Source organism: Tympanuchus pallidicinctus, unplaced genomic scaffold, assembly GCF_026119805.1.
Source record: "Tympanuchus pallidicinctus isolate F22 unplaced genomic scaffold, pur_lepc_1.0 scaffold7, whole genome shotgun sequence".
NCBI lineage: Eukaryota > Metazoa > Chordata > Aves > Galliformes > Phasianidae > Tympanuchus > Tympanuchus pallidicinctus.
Window position 1 is genome coordinate 26,243,666 of NW_026294791.1, and position 18,022 is coordinate 26,261,687.

Below are 18,022 nucleotides of genomic sequence, written 5' to 3' on the forward strand. Positions count from 1 at the left end.
TGAAGAATCTCCCTAAAGCTCCTTCTCTTCTGTCCATAGAGCCCAAAGATATTGGAATCTTTCTCAGCTTAATACACTGCTTTATTCGCTTGGCTACTTTCCAAAACAAGAGTTATTTTTAATATGAATCTGTTTAGGGATCTAGCTGCCAGCTGAACCACAAGCAGTTCCTTCAGGAAACTTCTTTAGCCAGCATTAGTATGGCAAAATAATGCAGAGAAAACCTGCATCCCCCTCGAGAGCTGGAAGGATAGGGAGCAAATTCAGTTTCTCCTACCAGTTTATCCTCTTTCTGCTTTTGACAGATTCTACTCAGAAAAATGAACATGAATCAAGGGCAATCCTTATCTTTGAGATGTTTTAGTGGTATTTTTGATTTTTTTAATTGTATTTAACAGTGATATAAGACTGTCGCGATAACAACTATAGCCTACAGCTCCGAAGATTAAAGAGCCAGATATCAGTTGTCTAAGGGCATTACTTAGAGCAAAAGCAGCTCTAAGGAGAACAGCTACATATTGATGGTTTCTTATCAACAGGAAAGTCAACCATGTTTGAAAGTGGTGTTTGAAGTCACCAGCCATCCACATCACAAATAATGTTCCCCAGAAATGAGGAAAATGAAGTTATTAACAACCACAGCAGCAGCCCAAGGCCTCTGTCTGCTAGACAGGCTCTCCAGAAGAAAGTAGGCATTCAGTATCATCCCCAGAAAGAGTGATTACCTACATCTTCCAGCAGTTCCTCAAGCAAATGCCTGTTGCCCTGTCTTCAAAGGCAGAAAGACAGTGCTTCCACAATTTCTCTTTTTTGCTCCATCTTCCTAGTCTTTAATGTGATGTCTCACTTCCATTTTTCTTTGCCTGCTTTGGCCTTCTACTTCTTCTTTTTCCCTCCTTCTCTCCCTTTCATTCTCAACTGTCTCCATCTGCATGCTGCATGGAGTGACAGCACCTTACAGCTTCCCTGTCTTGTGGTCTGGGTGCTCTTGGCTCAAAGTTTTTTGATAATGGGGACAGTCTCCAATGTGAAAAAGACCTAGGCATGCAGAAATTGCCATAGAGAGCCCAGGGACCTGAAAGCATGTCCAGGGATAATGGAAACAGGCCCAGAGAATAAGAGAAGTGTCAAAGAAAATGCTCTCCTAAAACAGATTTTTCCACATTCTACAAAAACTTAGGAGATAACTGAAAAAGCAGCATGCTTCTTGTTAGGGGGCTTTCTATTTTCAGGTCTTCAACAATACAGATGAGGACCACTGTGTACCGTGTAATGTGAGGCAGAACACAGAATCAATTTCAAAGTCCTTGCAATCAAGTTGTGAGTGTAGTTTTGGCACACTGGTGTTAGTGTTAGTGTTGTATGGCAGTAGGAAAGTGTATTCTGACTGAGGGCTTGTCTCCTGAGGTTGTTCCTGATCCTTCTTGCATGAGTTTGGATCATATCAGAACTTTTCCCATCTGCTAAGGGTGGAGATTTTGGTAACGAGTGTGGGTATTTTGATGGGTATTTTTCTTGCTTAGATTATGCAGTAAGGCTTCCCGATGGGGCTTCTTGAAGAACCCGTTCTCTCTCCAGGGATGATCCAGTGCTGCTTCCTGCAGCAGATGGCACTGTTGTTTGTTTTCAGAGGTGAAGTTTACTTTAATTACAAATTCCCTCAAAGCCTCTTGCTTGCCGAGAGTCCCTTTGGTTCATTAACAGATCCATTGTATAGTGACAGTTCTCTATAATTCTAGAGCCTTGCATGTGAATATTCTCTGGTGAGCTGTCTCTGGGGCCATTAAGTATTCAAATGCCTTGACATCTAGAGCTTTAGCATCTTGGCATGCCGAACATCTGTAGTGCAGCAGACACGTGTGAATATTCGTGTCAGAAAAATTAGGAAAAACATTGCATCAGCTTCTCAGATATTGTACTTCTGAGTGCCAGTAGACAATAGGCTATTTAAGGGAATTTCATCACTTCCACCCCTAGTACCTTTTAGAGTTTCTGCCATCATTTAGGCTTTGGTACTTGCAATTAGTTCTGAAAATAGATTTGTGTCAGAATATTGTCTTTGAAAGAAGAGTGTATCTGGGTACGTTTATTTACTTCAGAGACAAATAGAAGCCAAAGTATATTCTAATTGCACCCAAACACAACCACACACGTGATAGCTTGAGAAATGGGAAAATGCAGATCTTTGGTGCAGGTAGTTTGGGGAAGGTCAAATTAAAGTACAGAGGTGTTCAATTGTTGCCAATGTAAAAAATGTTGGAGATGTTAATGTACAAACAGCAACAGAAAGCACAGCAATCTAACATCCTTTGGAGGGAAATTGGAGTACCTTTGGCTGACCTGCCTTAGCAAATCAGTGATCTGAATAATGAAGCAAGTTCTTAGTAGCTATGTCAATTCGCTATGTCAGCACATGGCAACCTAGCTGTGCCTCTTGGCACAAAAATTCTGATTCCTAGATGTCTATAACTCCCCTCTTTGAAATTGAATACATGGGGTAATTTAGATAAGCTTTTGACACCGATGTTCATTTATTTTCCCAGTGGAAAAAAAAATACATCTGTAAAACTGTATTTTTATTCCTGTAATTGTTTTTGAAAAACAGCCACTGTATTTTTGTTGTTTTCAGTGGTGTCCTTACCATCCTCTGTGTTTTGGCAGCACTGACACTTTGCCACTCATTTCTCTGGTTACCGGGGTGATGCTTTTCCGGTCACTGCACAGCGTGCCGCAGCTGCACACAGCCTAAACCTTTCTTCTGCCTTACCCAAAATTTACAATGCAAATGTTGGATTCTCTCCTGAATACAAGCTCTCTTGTTTGCATTTTCCTGAATATAAATTTCCAGAGCCTTTTAAGCCTTTCTAAATGTGTATTTTTGGCATTGAACACACTCTTAAAATGAGTATAAAGGAGAGGAAGTATTTTAAATGGCCACAGTAAGCTCTTTTCTTCTTTCCCTCAAGGGAAACATCTTCCTTAGGATGCTGTACTCACATCCACATCATTGGCACTGCTGATTGCTCAATTGGTGTATTGGGATGGCAGGATTTTAGTAGATGGACAAAAGTAAAGTATGACTGTGAGTTTCGGCCTCATGAGACTCTTGTATTGTTCAGGAAGAATTCTCTTTTATGCAGGTGTTAATTTGCTGATGCCTGGAGGACGGTTAGTAATTATCCACTCTATTACATACTACTGTGGAAGTGAACTTATGCCATCCTTCAATCCACCGTTGAATAATTTGCACATCAGTTTTAGTTGAGGTGCAGTTCTCTTTGCTTTCTTCTGGTAATTACAGAGAGCTTTATCAGTGTAAATATCTGAGGGCCCTACAGGCTTTTTTTACCGTCCTTTTCTTAATTACATTCTTTCTGAAATAATCAGAGACCGACCTGAAACATAAAGCCCTCACCTAAGGACTGGGGGAGGGAGCCATTGTCAGTGAGGAGTGTCAGAAACAGTGAGCATGGCCTAGAAGGATGCAGGAAGACAGTCCCAACCCTCAACCAATTCTGAGCTGCGGAGGTAATGGGCTGGGACCACTGTAACATTCCTCAAAAGCGCTCTTAACCACTCTAAAACTATCCTAACCCCCTTATAGGCAGCTCTAAACTATGTATCTCTTCCAGATTGCTTGAAAATCCTTTAATCAGCTCTGAAGAGCTGTAAGGACAGCTTACTGTAGCCACAGTAAGGCAATTGCCTCAAAATGTGTAATCTACACAGCTTTGAATGGTCTCTCAACTACTCTAAAACTCTTCTAATCAGTTCTAAGCTGCCCCAAAATAGTTCTAAATATCTCAAAGGACTTATTGCCATTCAGATGCCTTGAACTTCCTGTTAACATCTCTGAAAATCTCAGAAATAACTCAAATTCCTCCAAAGCTCCACAAAAGCAATCTAAGCAGTCCTGAGGAGCTGTAATATGCCCATAAAGAGTGCTAGGGTCCTCTAAACTACCCTAACATCCTTCTAAACCTGCTCTAAGCAACTTTCAGATTCATCTGATTATATCTAGACCCCTTCTATATTGATCTGAGAACCTCTGAATTTCATTTGAGTCTCTGCATTTCCTCCAAGGACTTTTTAAACTGCTTGGAGATGCTTTGAGATGCTCTAAAGCCCTTTGGACAGCTATGAAACACCTCAGATAGGCTCTTAAAGAGCTGAATTACACCCCCTAAATTGATAAATTAAATTAAAATGTATTTAATTTATTAATTAAATAATAGAAGTTAACTGTTTCTAAAGCACTCTAAAGTGTCACTAAATCAGCCTGGACTTCTTTAAACAGCTCCAGAATCAGTTATAAGCAATGGTGAGAAGCTATATATTCATCTAAAACCTCCACTCTGCCCCTCTGAAAACCCTCTAAATTGCAATAATCTAATCTAAATTCTCTTACACTGCTTTAAGCAATACTGTAACAGGACAAAATAGCTCTCAAAACCCTCTCGATCCCCATGCAACTGCTCTAGAACTCTTTTCTGCAGCTCCGAAACTTCTTTTCTAGAAATAACACTTCTCTTTGGGCCTTTAAAATTCAATGATGCTATCAGCTCCACATCCTTCTAAATGTATCTAACTCCTCTAAAGCCCCTACGGACTGTTCTGAGCTGCTCTAAGGACACCTGGAAAAGGGAGAAAAGTCTCCAAGAAATGAAAAATAGATGTGCTTTGTGACAACCTGCTAATGAAGCCAAACAGCACGGAAAGTGACCACTGAGCACTAATGGCCCACAGTGAGCATATTTTGGAGTGGAGGAGGAATACCAGAGACCCAACCACCTCTGAGATCGTTATGTGACCGCATGAAAAATGTGCTCCCGGAGCACGCAACAACAGGGGATTGTTCTGCAGGTTACACAAACATCAGTGAGTCTTCTGTGCCTGGGCAGAGTTCTTCAGGGTCTTTGGTGGTCGTTTGGGGAGGTGTCCCCCTACTCACTTTGATGTTTGGACACAGGATTTCTGAGGGCACCTAGTCTCCATCTGCATTCTGCTGATTGGTTACTGTGTTGGACTCGTGCCCCTGTCTCAAGGATGTTGCTCTTAGTATAGAAGTCTTGTGGTCAGGAAGGATGTTTATTTATTTGGCAGGCTGAGCAAGCTGGGCCTGTTCAGCCTGGAGAAGAAAAGGCGGATAGGAGACCTCAGTTGCAGCCTTCCAGTATTTAAAATGTGATTATAAACAGGAGGGGAATTGACTTTTTACGAGGGTAGACAGTGATAGGATAAGTGGGAATGGTTTTAAGCTCAAGGAGGGAAGATTTAGGTTGGATGCCAGGGGGAAGTTGTTTCCTATGGTGAGGTGCTGGAACAGCTGCCCAGAGAGGCTGTGGATGCCCCGTCCATCCCTGGAGGTGTTCAAGGCCAGGTTGGATGGGGCCCTGGGCAGCCTGGGCTGGTATGAAATGTGGAGGTTGGTGGCCCTGCATGTGGAGGGAGTGTTGGAACTTCATGATCCTTGAGGTCCCTTCCAACCCACACTGTTCTATGATTCTGTGATTGTCATGATAAGCAATTCGTATGGAAGTAATTATCGCTTTGAGCAAGCACCTTGATTAGGCAAAATGGCAGATATTTAAGTATATTGGTCTTATCATAGCATAGATCAGCAGTACATCTGGAAGTTTTATGCAGAACTATAAGTCTGAGCAAAACTGGCAGATAACTAGCTCTAAGGCATCAGCTGTAGGAAACCCAGATGATTGTGCTGGGAGGACAGATGGGGTGGTGATGTGCACTGCTGCCTTTCTCCATGGGACCCAGCCGCCGTGCTGCATGTGCCACACATCTGGTGAAACCGCATGTGGGGAAAGCAAACAAAAACCACATGGGCTGCGTGTGGGCAGTGGTTTTAGCACCCATCTGCCATTGTCTTCTGCTCATTTTTCAGTGCCACGACTTAGAATCGTAGAATTACTTAGTTTGGAAAAGACCCTTAAGATTATCAAGTCCAAGTGTCACCTAGCCCTGCTGCCAAGGCCACTGAACCACCACCCTCAGTGCCACGTCCCCGTGTCTCTACCTGCAGGGCTGGGGACCCCAGCCTTTCCACCAAGAAATTCTTCCCGATATCTAATCTAAACCTCACTGGGCACAGTTCGGGGCCGCTTCCACCTATCCGATCGCTTCTCACCCGAGAAAAAGAGATAGCTGCGCGGGACGATGAGGTTTTCCCTCAGCCTCCTCTTCTCCAAACCGAGCAGCCCCGCTTCCCTCAGCCGCTCCTCCTAACTCTCATTCTCCAGCCCCGAACCCCCGCGGCGGGGCGGGGCGAGGCGGAGCCGCCTCAGGGCCGCTCCGGAGCCGGCGGGGCGCTTCGGACGCTGGTTGCGGAGGTGAGGGGGCTGTGGGGCAGGGGGAGGGACGGACTGCGACACACCCGGCCCCAGCACCCTGTCGAAACCTGCTTCAGAACTTTGACGCTGTTCATAGCTGGAGTGAGTGGAGACAAAGCTTTAAAGATGGGCCACTGCTAATCGGTTATTATTTATATTATTTATTTTTCCCCGATCAGCTCGATGACGCCCAGAAAGAAGCTGGAGGGTCTGGTGGCTGCCACAGTCACCCCAATGACTCCTGATGGGTGAGCATCGCCTGGCACCTCTGCACGGTTGTGTCACGCCGTCAGCTCTCCCCTCGGGATTTCCTTTCTTATTTGGAATGGATGGCTTTGGGCTGCGATTTGGATCAGATCTCTGTGGGACGGGGAACTGCTGGGTGAGAGGCTGTCTGTCAGGGCTTGGAGGTTAGATCAGTCCTTAATCCATTTTTTCAGCTGTTTTTGTAGATGCAAACTAAATCACAGGAAATCGTGTTAGTATTGCAGTATTTTCAAACTCAGATCACACCCCTCATTAAAAAGAAGTCTTAGGAGCTAAGGAATAATGATCTAAATCTGACATCCTTTTACTCCTCTCTTGCCCCTAACGAATTCACACGTGCTTTTGCGTGCATACATGTGTCAGCAGAATTAGTCTAAACCAGAACAAAATATTGCAAGGACTGCAAAAATAATGTCAAATCAAAAGTTGAATTTCCGCCTTCCTCATGGAAATGATAAACAGATGTCGTCCTTACTGCAGTTTGATGTTGCAAGACTGAGTTGTTTGGAGTCAGCAAAGGGCCCTGAGCTTCTCTAGTGGGGGATGTGTCACGATCTCTATGTATTTTTGAGGAAGGTGGTTGTTATTTACTGATACAGTCCTCTGAAAGTGAGCCTTTACAATGTAAATGTACTGTAGAGCATGGTCTGAGATCAGTAAGGGAATTTAGGTACATTGCCGTCACAGCTTGCTTTCTTCCTTTAAAGAAAACTTATTTTCAGTGTTGTTTTTTATTACTGCTTGAATTTACTGCGAGGTGGTATTTGGAATGTGATCTGGGCCCTCTACCTGGGATGCTTGGCCCTCATAAGATACATCCTGTGAGAACTGGGGTAAATTATGAACCCAGTAAAGGTCCCAGAATCAAACGTCAGACTGTGGGGTCGGTCTGCATGCTTGGCAAATAGGAACAAGAATAAAACACTATGCACTGATAAACATTTTTTCTTTTTTTTTTTTTCTGGAGAGAAGACAAACCTATAAATCAATTTCTTCTGTTTGTCAAGGAAGTCTGTTGTTTTCTCCATCCTCTAATGAGAGAGAGGTCAAAGTCACATGCAGCAGGCTCTGTCTCACAGCCTGTGTCCTGTAGTTACAAGTGTAGTTTAACTATTGGCCAGCACGTGCACAAATACCTTTGGGCTCTCAAGAGCATTCTTGCTTCTCTTAACAGTCCAGAAGATTCAAGTGTGTCTCATTGCTTGTGGTATGTTAAACACATGCTGAAGGTATCATACCTTGGGGTAATCTGTGTGTGCACAGATGCAAAACTTGACAAATACATGATGACTTTATTTTTGATTACTGAATCTTAAGTTTAAAATTGTTGTAGGTAGACACGGTTGCTGAGACTCCTAAAGTTGCTATGGTTCCTTTCATTTCAGACAAATCAACCTTTCAGTGATTCACCAGTATGTGGATTACCTGGTAAGCAAGCAGAATGTGAAGAACATCTTTGGTAAGTTTTTTTTATTCCCCACAGGAAGTGCATAATGTTCCTTTTGCCTGGAGAGCAATCCTGTGCTGCCTAGCCTCGTAGGAGCTGGAATGGGAGGGAATATGGATATGAGGTCATCACTCATGTTTATATTCACCACTGGAGAGAGTGTAAACAATACTTAAAGATCTGGTTTTACCTACAGCCATTTCTGTGCAGGGTAAAATAAGTATTGCCTTCATACAGTGACTTCCCAGCAGTGATGGATAATACTGTATTTGAAAGAGAAAACTCAACTGAGTGATTCTTCCCTTTTCCTGAGTAGGATATAATCATCTGACTTAAAAAAAAGTTCACTCAGGAGTCCAGAAGTTCCAAAGGGTTCACCAAAGCCAAGTGAATTTCTGTAAGAGATGTGTGATACACTGTGTGATACAACAGCAGCTGCTGCTCTTTCTTGTTCCCCTCTCTGAGGGATGGCTAGATAGGTGACAGAGCATCTGATAAACCATTTCTGTTCATAGCCTTGTGTAGTTAAGTAAGCTGAAGTCAATGCTGAGATTTCTGTTCAAAATTTTAGTCAAAAGAGGTTCATAATGGAAACTGGAGCATGGCAGTGACTTCAGCAGCCTCAGTTTAATCTATTTTGTTTTAATTTTGTGACTGAGCATACTGACATTTCCTTGTTTCCATTAGGTGTTAAGCCTCAGATACGTGGTTCCACTTCATGACAGAATCACCAAATTTCAGTTCAGACTTTTTCCTTGTAGTGAAGGAGTGACTGTTCCCTTGCTGAGTATCCTTTCATGCACTTGACATTTTGCTGGGTGAAAGAGGTAGCAGCTGTTGGGGAGGACATGGGACAGTTTCAGCAGCTGGCTTTGTCTCCTTCCTCGTACAACTGCTGATGCTGAAGCATGCTTTAGACACAAGCATTTAGCGATGGCAACACTTTAAACTCCTTGCAGATGCTCGTGCAGACTGATGTTGTCTTAAAATGGATTGAGGGAAATATAATTCTGCTTAATATCATCAGAATTGTCAGTACTTTTCTTCAGCATAACCAATGTATTGGGCCAGATCTCAACAGCTATGTTGTGTTGTAACAGTGAATGGCACCACAGGAGAAGGCCTGTCCCTTAGCATCCAGGAGAGGAAGCAGTTGGCAGAAGAATGGATGTGCCAAGGGAAAGACAAGTGAGTGGCTGAGAGGGAGCCGGGAATTCCAGATCTCACGTTATGGTACTGGCATACCTGATTGCAAAGCCACATTTTGCTGATAACCTTTTTTTTTTTCTTTGAGTACTTTCGTTGTTGAGCTTTGTTCCCCAGCTCTTTTGTCATAGAAGCCTGCTTTTTTGTAGCTGCCAGATAGATAGTATCCATTTCCACTCAGCTCAGCCCTTGTGAGAGTCCTTTTTGCTACACCGAAGGGTGGACAGATAAAAGCCCTGGAAACTCCCTTGGCAGGAGCAGTCTTTTAATTTACCCCACTGAAGTTCTTAGCCTGTGTCACTTCCTAGTTTAAACTGGTTCCTTTTGGCAGATGGGCATTTTTTGTCGCTGCTGAAACTTGCTCAAACCTTCTGAATTTGTTGTTGTGCAGGCTGGATCATGTGATAATTCACGTGGGAGCTTTAAGTCTACTGGAGTCCCAAGAACTGGTGTGTATATGATAAGATTTCTTTCCACTATGTGCGTAATAAATATAAAAGCAGATGTACCTTCAGGTATTTATGATTCCTTCTTTTGTAGGCCAGACATGCAGCAGCCATAGGTGCTAGTGGCATTGCAGTAATAGCTCCCTCCTTCTTCAAACCCACAAACAAAGGTGAGTAGATGTGACTGCCAGACCTCCTGAGGCCCTTTTATGCTGTCCTCAAACCATTAACAGTGTTTCATGGCAAAAGCCAGCTCCAGTCCATGAGAACCAGTGATGATAATACCGCTCCTTGTAGAGCAAATTTGGCTTTCCTCTGAGCAATAGGGGTATTTTCAGCTGCTTGCAAGGTGTCTCTTCCAATTCCTACATTTTAAAGGATATTCTCTAAGGCTAAGCATTTGAGTTGTGCATTAATCCTCTCTCAGAGCTCTCCTGTGTGCTGTTTTCCTTCTTTGTAAAAATGCTGGTTATAATGTTTGCACATCTGTGATGTGCCTGGCACCATACAAAAGCAAAACCTAGGACAATCTTTTTAAAAATGGGAAGTACCAAATATTGCACAGCAAGAAGTGGGAGGGATGTCTTTCGAGAGAGTAGTCAGCTTGTCTGTCTTCTGAATAGTCAGTACTGAAGTCACACTTGGTCTGGGCTATGCTAGAAAGAATTCAGATCCATGATCACCCTCAGTGGACGCTGACCAACTCAATGAGCTGTAGATACAGCCACATCCACTGTCACTGAGGTGATGGGGTTTGTGACTTGGCATGCCTAGCAGGGTTATCTGCCCTTTGGTTCTCAAAACTTGGAAACTGAGTCTTTAGCTTTTAACATAACTAATGTAAGATTAAAAAACAAAAACAAAACACATATCACATGGAGGTTTGGAACAGAAACGTTTTGTTTGAGTGGTTTATGAATGGAATTGTACATATGAAAGCACCAAAAGAAACAGGAGTGGATTGCCAGGATGGCTGATATTAATGACCAAGGACACAATCAGCAGCAACTGAACTGGTAAAAACACAGAGGCACAAACAGTAGAAGACATTTGCAGTGATTGTAGTAGGATGACAGCAAGGTTTCAACACAGAGCTTTTTGGCATTCCTCTTCCTTCTAATGCCAATGGGAAGATTGCCTCAGAATTATGAAGGATGCAATGAAAAGATTCTCAGGAAGAAAGAATGTCAGCTGAAACCAGACTGGCTTAGAATAAATATGACCTTTCCTGAGGTCTTTCATTAAGGACAGTTACAATTTATTTTTGTGATGTGTTTATATGGTTTATATGTTATTGGCTATGTACGTTCCACAAGCTATGAATGGGTGTTCCACAGTCCCTGGCTGCTGTGAATTTGAACTTCCCTTCACTTGATTCTTTTCTTCCAGATGAACTCCTTGGTTTCTTACAGAAAGTTGCATCCGAAGCCCCTGCAGTTCCATTTTATTACTACCACATTCCAGCTCTGACGGGTGTAAAGAGTAAGTACTGCTTAGGCAGCTCTTCTTGAGCCCCTAAACTCATTTTCTTTTTCTTTTTGATCTTGTAAAAGGAATGTTTCAAAGTATTCAAAAATATGTTTTTAATGTAACTTTTATGTCGCTCAAATTGTCTTGTAGTTGTTTTAAAAGGTGTGTAGTTTACCAGGCTTAGGCCAAAAGTGGGTAATCTGTAAAATAAAAGTCTAACACTTAGGGAAGAGACAGGGAAATCTCCCAGAACAGGGCTGTGCTTCTTCATGTGTGGTTGCTGTTATGCACAGTTCGTGTTGAGGAGTTGCTGGATGGAATAAGAGAGCAGATCCCCACCTTCCAGGGTGTGAAGTTCAGCGACACAGACCTCTTGGACCTTGCACAGTGTATAAACAAGAATGAGAGAGAACAGTTCATGTTCCTCTATGGAGTAGATGAGGTAAGAGGCTCCTTTTAATGATTTATTATAAGGTATTCTCTTGTTTCAGCCTTGAGGAAAAAAATAACCCTGAACATACAGTGTCAGGTGGTTTTGCTGTCCTCCTCATTTTTTTTTTTTCTTTCCCCTTTTCTTTTGTTAATTGAAGTAAAAGTCTTAGAATCATAGGCTCATTAAAGTTGGAAAAGGTCTCTAAGATCATCTAGTCCAACCATCCACCTACCACCCATATTACCCACTGACCACATTCCTGTGGGCCAAGGTCCTACTCCCTTCCTGTATGTCCCGGGGGTTTCTCTCTTCTTGAAAGTGCATCTATGATTATTTATTTAACATTCTCTTTCTCCTCCTAAACTAGCAACTGTTGAGTGCACTGGCAATAGGGGCAAATGGAGCAGTTGGAAGGTCAGTATTGCTTAAACTTTTCCCTCTCCCACACACATCTTACTGTTACATCTTCCACTGTCGATGGGGTGTTTCTGTAACTGTCCTCTGTCACAGAGACAGAAGGTTCTTCAGGGTAAAGCTGCACGGTACAAAGCAGACAGACAAGATAGCATTGGGATAGTTTTATTATCTGGGATAAGGGCATAATATACCTTAATTATAGTTTAAGGGATTATTGCTGCAGTCCATAAGCAAACACAAAGGTTTCAGCATACTTTTTTTTGAAATAGGGAATCATTCCTATCTTCATTGTATTGGTAAGGAATCAAAACCCAAGCAGATTAAAGTCATTTACTTCAGTTCACATTATAGGTCTGTGGGCTCTTTGACAGTTTTTGCAGCTTGGTTTCTGATTTCACTTCTTCCTTTTGTACTGGGCTGCTGGGCTTCTTAAATGAATTTCTGTATGACACCCATGGTTTTGTGTAGACGATCCATTAAATGAATTACTATCTAGAATGTTAGTATTCAGAGCCTAATTATTTATTTTTTCTTATACATTTTAAAAACAATTCCCTTTTGAAAGAACTTGGCAGAGAAATCTGATCTCCAAACTACTTCACAGGCCTTGCATACTTCTGGTGCTTTTCTGTTAACAGCACTTAGCAGCAGGAAAGTAACAGGCATTCTGATAATGTCAGCAGAGAAAGCCAGCAGCTGCTTTGTTTCAGTGGTTCTAAGCTCTTATTCCACATTTTCTAACTTTGTGGCTTTATTAATTTAATGTACTTACTTTTTTTTTTTGACAGTACCTACAACTACCTAGGTAGGAAAACCAATCTGATGCTGCAAGCTTTTGCAAAGCCAGACCTTGCATTAGCACGGAAGTACCAGGTACAGTATTTTGCTGTCCCCACAGAGAGCACCCTTGTTTCTCCTCTACCTGCACTGGGATGTGCTCTGTGTCTTTTTGTCATCTGTGCCCTGACATGTATCCCTGCTAAAGCAAACTGCTTTCAGCTCCAGCCCCCTGCTTCCTAATCATAACATGAACATATACTTACCCTCAGCACGCTGGTTTCATTTGTGCAGAGCAAACAATGGCTTGGCCTTTTGCCTTGAGCAGGCCCCACAGTAACTAAAATTCTTGGCTAGGCATATTCTGATACCTTACAAGATGTAATACAGAAAACTCTCCCAAACGTGCTCTGCCCTGACCCCTCCTGGACTTGGGCTGCACGAAGGTTTTGGAGGAGTTGTGAGCACCAGTATGCAAACTCTACTCAATATCTTTATGTCTCACTGGGACATTTGATGCTTCCTTTTTTTTTTTTTTTTTTTTTTTTTTGCCTTAAAAGATATGTGGCTGCAGGATGAATGTAAAAAAGCCCAAACACCTAAAGAATGATCTGCTCTGGGAAATGTCTTCACTAGGCAGTGGATGTTCAGCTTGGTAAACCCCCCGGAGCCTGCCACAAGACTTACCACTATTTAAAGACTGCTTGCATTGAGGGGCAGCTTGAGCTTTAGTAATAGAACGAGTCTAATGTTTTTTTAGTATTTCACTCTCTCACCTATTCCAATGGAATAGAGTTATTGTTTCATATGGGCTGCCCAGGTGGCTGTAGTGGAAAAGCTAAGTCATGTCTTGAAGCAGTGATTGAGCACCTGGCAGGAAGGCAGGGCCAACACAGGGGAGCTCAGGTACAAGCAATGCACCTCATTTGAGGTTCCAGGCCTCATTTAAGGGTTGATGGTAGAGACAAGGCTGTCTTTTTGAGGGTCCTGCCTACCTGAAGCTTTTTGAAGGTAAGCAGGTTTCCTTTATTTCTGTGCCTATGACTGTTGCATCTGAGCAAATCCTCACTTACTGTTGCCTGGGACCTTGCTGCTCTGTTGTTGTTGCTGTGCTTTCCTCATGTTACAGTGACAAAAGACTTTTCTCAAAACAGTGTAGCAATTGTATAAAATGTAAATATCATTATGGTTCTATATGCTTCTGCTTCTTTAAATTTGAAGGAATGGTTAAACTGTTGTTTGTCTCTTTTAGTTTCTCACGGGGGAATTTCTCAGTTTTGTCATCAAACTAGGTAAGTTCTATACTGCCCATGTCTGTTGTTATATCTTAACATGCAGACTCAGTACTCCAGGGACGCTGTACCCTAAGAATTTCCTTCCTGAAAGATTTCACAATGAGAAACTGCTACTTATGCAGCTTCCTGAGTTGATAGCTGACCAGGCATCCCTGAGAGATCTCACTCTCACTTCCTTCTGTGAAATTTTACAGTTTCAAAGCTGTGATTTACTTTCCTTTCTTATCCTGACTGTGGTGTCTTTTTGTTTGTTGTTTTTTTTTTTAGTCTCCTAAAGCCCATTGGTAGTGTTTGTTAAGAGTCTCCTCTCCGGAATAGTGGTGCCCAAGTAGGGGAACGCAGCTCTCATACTTGTTTCTCGTGCTGCTCTGTAATTTAGAGTAACTGCTTGAGGATGTACAATGCCAAAGCATTTTCAGATTGTATTGATTTTTAGAAATTAAGTTTTAATGTGAAAAACAATTAAAACCAACTAAACCAGAGTCATGTAGAGGGGCTGAATAAGATATTTCAAAATGATCACCTGGTGAAAAGAACCATCCGCTGTGCTTTTGCTATACGTGTTTTATAAGAACTCCAATGAATCCAACTGAGCTTTCAGGTTAGAACTAAGAGGAAATGCATCATCATTTAGTCCTACAGGTTAAGAAGCAAACACCCAGAGTATATAGGGAGACTTGATGTACAGGCAGGTAGGCATCCTGAAGTTTCCCTTGGTAGTTGAAGCTACTGCCCTGCTGTCACCGTCACATACCAACAGGATGTTATCATTCCCAGGGCTCTATTTCACATGAATGCTCCATAGGTTGTGTCAGGGATAGCTGTGAGGCTGCAAATGTTGAAGACAGAGAAGCAATTGTCTAAGATGGTACTTCGATTTGATATCAGCAGGAGGGAAACAGTAGTAGTATAAGACATGTAATAACTAGGTATAGTTTTTGCTGTAATGTCTTTCCTGCCTGCAAGCACAATCATCTGTTTGTTATGCTGTTCTCACTTCTGGGAAGTGCTTCAAGCCCAGTTGATGCCATATTACACAGGAATTGTGTGCTGCTGCTTTTTGACTTCTGCACAGAGACTGGTATGTGTGAAATAACCTGATCTTGCTTTTGTCTGCACAGGTTTTGGGGTTGCACAGACAAAAGCTGTAATGACTTTTGTTTCTGGCATCCCCATGGGACCTCCACGGCTTCCGCTTGTTAGTGCCTCTGAGGAATTCATTGCCAAGGCCAAAGCAAAGCTGGAGAGCATTGTGTGGCCCGATGGTGACTGACTTCACTCCCACGTCGGTGTGCAGGGGCTCCTTTTCTGGGATTTGCTGTCACTTGGCATGCTCCTCATGCAGTGCCCTGGTTTGACTGGGATCTCCTTCAGGAAAATGAAAGTAATCGGTGTGGAAGGGCTGGCACACATGTAGCCAGCCACCTGCTCTTTAACTTCTCTCTGCTCCTCTGGAGCTCTGCACTGCCCGGCACTGGCTGCTATCATTAAACAAACAAATGAAAAAAAAGACAAAAACAAACAAACAAAAAAACCTGGTTTGTTCCAGCAGAGGGATCCTGACCTCCTTTTGTCTAGAAAGAAAGGTCTGTCTGCACTGCCCCAAACAGGAGGGGAATCAACTTTTTACAAGGGTAGGCAGTGATAGGACAAGTGATAGTGATAGGACCCTTTAACCTCAAGGAGGGTAAGTTTAGACTGGATGTCAGGAGGAAGCTCTTCACAGGGAGAGTGGTGAGGTGCTGGAACAGCCTGCTCAGAGAGCTCTGGATGCTCTGTTCTTGGGGGTGTTCAGGACCAGGTTGGATAGGACCCTGGGCAGCATCTGGTCTGCTACCAGATCTGGAGGTTGGTGGGCCTGTCTGTGGCAGGGGGGTTGGAATTTGGTGATCCTTTGTGTTCCTTCCAACCCAAGCCATTCTAGGACTCTGTTTTATCTCTCCCTGAGCGTCTCAAGCCCTGGGGTGTCACTGCTGTACCACAGCCTGCTCAGGCTGGTGTTCTGCTGTTTCTCACCAAGTCATTTGTACGTTGGTTGTGTCAAATCACTGTTTACCTCCTCTCATTGTCTTCGCACATCTTCACTTCCTGCAAAATTTAAAACAGAAGAACCTAAACCAACCCTTTTCTAAAATCTGTTGACTCTCCAATGAGTCATGGTCCTGCAGCCGTTTCCTTGTAGCCCAAATGTTTGGCACATCTATGACCCCTCACGACACAGCCCTGCCATGGGATAGGTGCTCTCCTGTGGTGGTAGAGCCTTCCCTGACCACTGCCCAGCTCCATTCTGCACCCTGGGTGGGAGGGTTCACTGTGGGTTGGCTGCTGGGCAGGGGGGCAGCTGATGTTGTGGGCCCTGGAGAGAAGTGAGCTCGATGTGTTGGGTGGGAGGGCGGTCCCTTTGGGGCTTTGTGACAAGACCCTCAGGTGGGGACCTGGGGTAATCCAGTGCAGGCATCTGGGAGCTCTAAGGGTGAGTGAGAAGTGAGCTAAACCACTTTGTCAGGCATGAAGCAGCCTGTTAAAGGCTGCTGCTGTGAAACTGGGTCATAAAGAACTACAGACGTCTGTTGAACTTATGCTGAAATGTATTAAATTCCACTGGGTTGGCATCTGCTCTGTGCGCTGCTGGGCTGATCCTGGCTCCTGGGGTCCTGCACGTGCTGCTGGGGAGCCAGGCTTTGCTGCTCTACAGGCAGAATAGCAGAGCTGCTGCACTGAAGCATCAGCTCTGTTGACGAAGCTGCTTGTTGCTAACTGTAATGACGTGGAGCAGCAGCAGAGGACGCACGAGCTCGCTCCTGACCTTGTCTGAGGGTTTGAGATGGAGGATGTGGGGAGTGAAGCTGTGCGGTTTGCTGCTGCCTTTTGGTAGAATCCCTGCCTACGCCTCTTCGTGTTGCTCAGTGAGGTTTTGCAGTACAATCCTACTCTCTGAGAACGAACTGCAGCGTTTCCTTTCATAGATACGAAGGATTTTCTGGCCACAACTTATACATGAAAAACCTATGGGAACGTGCATCTATCTGTCTGCATAGCTATATATATACACAGTGGTATGTGGTAATGTTTGGTAATGTTCTCTGGTACTTTTAGCAACTTAAATTTAGCACTTGTATATTACTTATTGGTTTTCAAGGCAATCTACCCTGCACCCACAGCAGATCAGCAGTTCTGTTTGCAGCTCTGGGTGAAAGGCTTGAACGACATTGCCAGGACAATTCCACCAGCAAGAGAGATGTGCAGAACAGCACTGCCAGAGACCTTGTCACTTGCTTGATTTGGCTGAATGACATGAAGATGGATGTGTTCATAAAGAGTCTTTTGGATTTTCCTGGATGTGAGATACAGCCCAGTGTTTGTTAGCTTTCTCTAGGTGCCAAAACAGTCAATTCTAGAATTGCTGAACTTCAGCTACTTGTTGGCTGGAAATCTTTTTATAGAGCACTCAGAAAAAGCCAAGTATTCAGCTCTTCTCTTTCTTTCAGTTTTTAACAGGGCTTTACTCCTGGGGATTATTACTAGGGCTTGCTGTTACATAATGATGAACGATCTCTCTAAGTACCTGAGCAGTCTTTTAGCTAAACAGTAAGAAGCTTTACCCTATACAAGCCTGCTGATAATTCCCTTCATTCTCTCTTCTGGTCAGAACTGGTTCAGGTTCTACAGAGGTAGAATCTCTTCCTCAACATTTGAGGCTGAAGTAGGTAAGGCTGTGAAAACTCCAATTTACAGGTACGTGAATATCATATATATATCCATGAAAATTTGAGTGTTTTAGCTTTTTGTTCCCCCTCAAAATAGCATGATTGTGCACAGAGAAAGCAGTTAGGAGTCCTTGTCCTTTTGTGGCAGAGGTGTGAACGACAAAATTGAGTTCATCCAGTGCTCCATCCTGGACTTCCTGGGGTAAGAAA

General features: G+C 43.3%; 1 protein-coding gene across 5 annotated transcripts; it reads left to right on the forward strand.

The window, feature by feature from the left end:
- Positions 1 to 6,226: 6,226 nt before the first annotated feature.
- NPL (N-acetylneuraminate pyruvate lyase) lies at positions 6,227 to 17,562 on the forward strand. 5 transcript variants are annotated; one of them, XM_052666215.1, is made up of 12 exons: positions 6,227 to 6,347; positions 6,527 to 6,595; positions 8,000 to 8,073; positions 9,162 to 9,249; positions 9,659 to 9,716; positions 9,808 to 9,883; positions 11,103 to 11,195; positions 11,477 to 11,625; positions 11,984 to 12,030; positions 12,822 to 12,906; positions 14,063 to 14,102; positions 15,227 to 17,562. In XM_052666215.1, exons 2-12 carry the CDS (start codon positions 6,531 to 6,533, stop codon positions 15,376 to 15,378), a joined length of 927 nt encoding a protein of 308 aa, XP_052522175.1. In that variant the 5' UTR covers positions 6,227 to 6,347; positions 6,527 to 6,530; the 3' UTR covers positions 15,379 to 17,562. The 5 variants fall into 5 exon arrangements, with proteins under 5 accessions (XP_052522175.1, XP_052522180.1, XP_052522176.1 ...); XM_052666220.1 differs by lacking the exon at positions 6,227 to 6,347 and having other exon boundaries at positions 8,000 to 8,042; positions 8,749 to 9,249; XM_052666216.1 differs by lacking the exons at positions 6,227 to 6,347; positions 6,527 to 6,595 and adding an exon at positions 6,602 to 6,729.
- The last annotated feature ends 460 nt before the right edge of the window (positions 17,563 to 18,022 follow it).